General features: G+C 43.2%; 2 protein-coding genes across 2 annotated transcripts in view; one reads left to right on the forward strand and one right to left on the reverse strand.

Moving 5' to 3' along the window:
* Positions 1–159: 159 nt before the first annotated feature.
* H257_17738 (hypothetical protein) lies at positions 160–1381 on the reverse strand (the record flags this gene model as incomplete). Its single annotated transcript, XM_009846625.1, has 4 exons — positions 160–174; positions 689–1012; positions 1059–1213; positions 1267–1381. The coding sequence occupies 4 exons, from the start codon at positions 1379–1381 to the stop codon at positions 160–162; spliced, it is 609 nt and encodes a 202-aa protein (XP_009844927.1).
* Positions 1382–1737: 356 nt separating this feature from the next.
* The window catches only part of H257_17739 (hypothetical protein), a 4299-nt gene continuing 1427 nt past the window's right edge, over positions 1738–4609 (forward strand). Inside the window, exons 1-6 of the mRNA XM_009846626.1 lie at positions 1738–1883; positions 1952–2041; positions 2094–2321; positions 2458–2541; positions 2603–2848; positions 3623–3895. Coding sequence (XP_009844928.1) covers positions 1755–1883; positions 1952–2041; positions 2094–2321; positions 2458–2541; positions 2603–2848; positions 3623–3895 — 1050 coding nt within the window. The 5' untranslated portion in view covers positions 1738–1754. The remainder of the gene's footprint in view (positions 1884–1951; positions 2042–2093; positions 2322–2457; positions 2542–2602; positions 2849–3622; positions 3896–4609) is intronic.

Below are 4609 nucleotides of genomic sequence, written 5' to 3' on the forward strand. Positions count from 1 at the left end.
CTAATAGTACAGATACACGCACTTTCAGTTCAACAAACGAGGGGTAGATATATATATATATATCCCAACACTATATAGTACATATGGACACCATCAGTCAAATGAACCTTGGATATAATATATATATATATATATATGAACAAACCTTGCATAAATATATCACGTATGGAAACCCTTGGATATATATATATATATGTTGTATATATATGTGGGAAACCTTGGATACATATATACATGGGAAACCTTGGATACATATATATATATATGGGAAACCTTGGATACATATAGGAAACCTTGGATACATACATATATATATGGGAAACTTGGATACATATATATATATATGGGAAACTTGGATACATATATATATATATGGGAAACCTTGGATATATATATATATATGGGAAACCTTGGATACATATATATATATATGGGAAACCTTGGATACATATAGGAAACCTTGGATACATACATATATATATGGGAAACTTGGATACATATATATATATATGGGAAACTTGGATACATATATATATATATGGGAAACCTTGGATATATATATATATATATGGGAAACCTTGGATACATATATATATATATGGGAAACCTTGGATACATATATATATGGGAAATCTTGGATATATATATATACATATTTTCGAGTTGTTTTTATGATATATCGCAAGACCTTTTGGCGCACTGCGTCGGCGGTCAAGGCAGTTCGGATTTCAATTTTGAACGACGAGAGCAACCGCGTGATGGTTTGGTCGGTCGTGAACATGCCATTCTGGTACGTTTTCACGTACGTGGCGCGCATGGTCGTGAAGAGCGCGTCTCCGATCGCGTCCATGGCGGCATGGATCTTCTCGAGCAGCTTTTGGCCGTGGACTTGGGTGATGTTTTGCAGCGCCAACATGCGTCCCATGGCGGGATCGCGGGGGTCGGTCCATATCTCGTGCAAGATGCGTTTCTTGTGCAGCTTCAAGTCGCCCCGCCATGCATGTTCCCATCCCTACGCGAGAGACGTGAGTTTGGAAACAAACAACACAACGACGGACGTCGAGGTGGCCGGTCAGTTCGTCGGTGTCGGGCTCTTCAGCCACGACCACGGGCTTCGGCTCGACCTTCTTCCGACGTAATGGGACAGTGATGATCTCAAAGTTGCATCGGCGCTCGTCCTTCACAGACGACGCGCCGTCGCTTGGCGCAAGTCCTACGAAGGATACATGCGTTACTCCTCGCAGACATCGTGGACGGATGGCATACGCCGAGATACGATGTCCTCCAGCAGCTTCTTCTTGGCGACATACGTCGCATTTTCAATGGCAGCATCCTCGTCGTTGGGTGCTTCAAGCCACGGCGCGGCAGCCTTCCATGGCATAATAAGGCATCGGTGAAACCGAAACTGTCGGAACGGATTGTCATCGGTGAAACCGAAACTGTCGGAACGGATTGTGTTGTTGATGAATGTCTACCTAGCATTGGATAAAATACAAATAAATCTCGTAAAAAAATCATCGGTGAAACCGAAACTGTCGGAACGGATTGTGTTGTTGATGAATGTCTAGCATTGGATAAAATACAAATAAATCTCGGCAATAAAGCGATATGATTGGTGTAAAATAGTCATAAAATGGTAAATTGCTCTATTTTCAGCGAATCATATGAATGAAGCATCGGATTGGTTAAAATTAAAAACGTCAAATGACGCTCGCTGATCTTTCCATTTTCCCCAATATTATTCGAAGGGAAAGATGATCCAAAGCTTGTTTATCATCACGTCGACGGGCGAGACCATCATCGAGAAGCATTGGCGCGGCACCACGAACCGAACGATATGCGACTACTTTGTTGAAGAGGTCAACCGGCACAAGCTGCGGGAGGTACTACATCCATCCATCATCCCATGCCCACACCTCCGCCCGATGACTGACGACAGTACTACCGGTAGGACGTGCCGCCGATCATCTCGACGGCGAATCATTACCTCATCAGCGCCTTTCGAGAAGAGCTGTTCGTGCTGGCTGTGATCACAAACGAGGTAGCATTGTGTGATGTCAGACGTCGATGACGATCCAACGCCCCAACGGTAGATTTCGCCGCTGTTTGTGATCGAGTTTCTCCATCGCGTCGTGGCAGTGTTCAAGGAATACTTTGGCAAGTTTGAAGAGTCTGTGATCAAGGACAACTTTTCGACCGTGTACCAGTTGCTTGAGGAAATGCTCGACAACGGATACCCCCTCACGACCGAGCCGAACGCGCTCAAGGCGATGGTAGCGCCGCCCCCGGGCGCCGTTGGACGTCTCGCGGCCATGGTGTCTGTACGTCCCTTCGTGTTCCCACCTTCACTGCAATGTTTGACGTGTTTCCCTCACATTTGGCGACTTTTCCCTCATAATTGGGCTATATTCCCTGAAATGGGGCTATTTTTCACTGAAATGGGGCTATTTTTCGTAGGGACGGTCGGGGGTGAGTGACTCGTTGCCCGATGGCGCGCTGTCCAACATTCCATGGCGCAAGGCGGGCGTGAAATACTCGCAGGTACGTACGGTCGTGTCGTGATATGACTGGGTGAATTTCACATCTTTTTTATGTTAATTAGAACGAAATCTACTTTGACGTAATCGAAGAGATTGATGCGATTGTGGACGCAAATGGGGAGATGCTGCAGTGCGAAGTCCACGGGGCCATCCACGGCAACTGCCGCCTCTCGGGGGTTCCCGACCTCACCATGGTCTTCCGCGACCCTTCAGTCATCGACGACTGCTCATTCCATCCGTGCGTCCGGTATGCCCGCTACGAACATGATCGCGTGATTTCATTTGTCCCGCCCGACGGGGTCTTTGAGGTGCGTTGTGCAACGACGGTTGTATTTATATATATATATATATATTTGATTTAAAGTTGGAGTATGTATGCGTTGTGCAACGACGGTTGTATATATAATATATGTATATATAATATATATATATATATATATATATATATATAATATATATTTGATTCAAAGTTGGAGTGTGTATGCGTATATATATATATATGTATATATATTTGATGCAAAGTTGGAGTGTGTATGCGTTGTGCAACGACGGTTGTATATATATATGTATATATATGTATAATATATATTTGATTCAATGTTGGAGTGTGAGGGTTGTCCAATCAAATAGCCTGCAATCAACCGACGAGCCCATGAAATTTGGTGTTAAAAATCCCAACCAATGACAGTTCAGCGATGTTTGCCCCAAGGGTGTGTCCATATGTTATAATATTATATGCAATATGTATATAGTTCAGCCTTTGGATGGTATTATAAAACTGTTTGCTTCCACTTGATTTCTCCAATCAAGAGTAAGTAGCCCAGTCCACATTTGTGTGAACAGATCTAGCTTTGGTGTGAGTTGTATATTATAAGTAGTATATGTTTCATTTGATGCCTACGATATGCTTGCATGCTCGTCTTCATGTATATATATATATATTTGGTGTCGGTTATATATATTGAATTCTTCATATATAGACTTGAATGTGCTGGCTCGTAACCACTTCCAGTCGTTTCTTTCTCCTGATTCGAGAGAGGGTTGACGACCTTGGGTTATGAATATATTTTATGGTTGTGTAGCTCATGCAATACCGGGTCCAAGTCAATCACGTCGTGCCGCCCATCTACTGCCAGCCATCGATCGTATACGACAAACCTCCCAATCATGGCGGCATCGGCGGCGGCGCCATAGACCTCGTGCTTCTGCAGCGCAACATGCCGACGCTGGTGTCCACATCGAAAAAAGGACTCCGGCCCGAAGATGTGTCGGTGGAAGTGATCTTCCCGTCCGCTGTACGAACTGTCAATGCCAACACGAACCACGGCAGTTGCTTGTTTGATGATGTTACCAAGGTAATATATATATAGCCCACGTTCTCCCGTTGTGGGTCGATGAAATGTATATATATTATATATTTATACAACCGTCGTATGGAGCGACTTTGTGTATGTAGTTATACGAATTATGTGAGCCCCGATATATATGTACTTCGTAGTTTTTATATATTTATACGTGATATATATCTAGTTATACGGAATGAAAACTACAGTAATAGAAGCTTAATCACCCCCAACTTCCCATTGTTGGTCAATATATATATATATATATTGACCAACAATGGGAAGTTATGGCAGTAAAAGAGAACGTTCATCACGTACAATATATATACATATATATATATATGGCAGTAAAAGAGAACGTTCATCACGTACAATATATATATATAATATATATTGTACGTGATGAACGTCTCTTTTACTGCCATTTCTTCTATGAACAATGGGATGTGTTGGAACCCACTGTTTCATGTTGTTGGTCAAAGATATATATATATATTTGTGTGTAGTGCACAATCCCCGTATATATATATATATATATTCTTCCGTGAGGCCCTGTCTTATACATTTATATATATCTAGACGTTGAAGTGGACGGTCAAGTGGAGCAAGAAGGTGCTGTCGCCGACCTGCCACGGCACGATCGTTCTGCATGCGAACGCGTCGATTCCGGACGAGAAGCCCTTGGTTCTGCTCCACTTTGGGGTGCCCCTGAGCTCCGTGAGCGGA

This window comes from Aphanomyces astaci (genome assembly GCF_000520075.1).
Source record: "Aphanomyces astaci strain APO3 unplaced genomic scaffold supercont1.117, whole genome shotgun sequence".
Classification (NCBI taxonomy): domain Eukaryota; phylum Oomycota; class Saprolegniomycetes; order Saprolegniales; family Verrucalvaceae; genus Aphanomyces; species Aphanomyces astaci.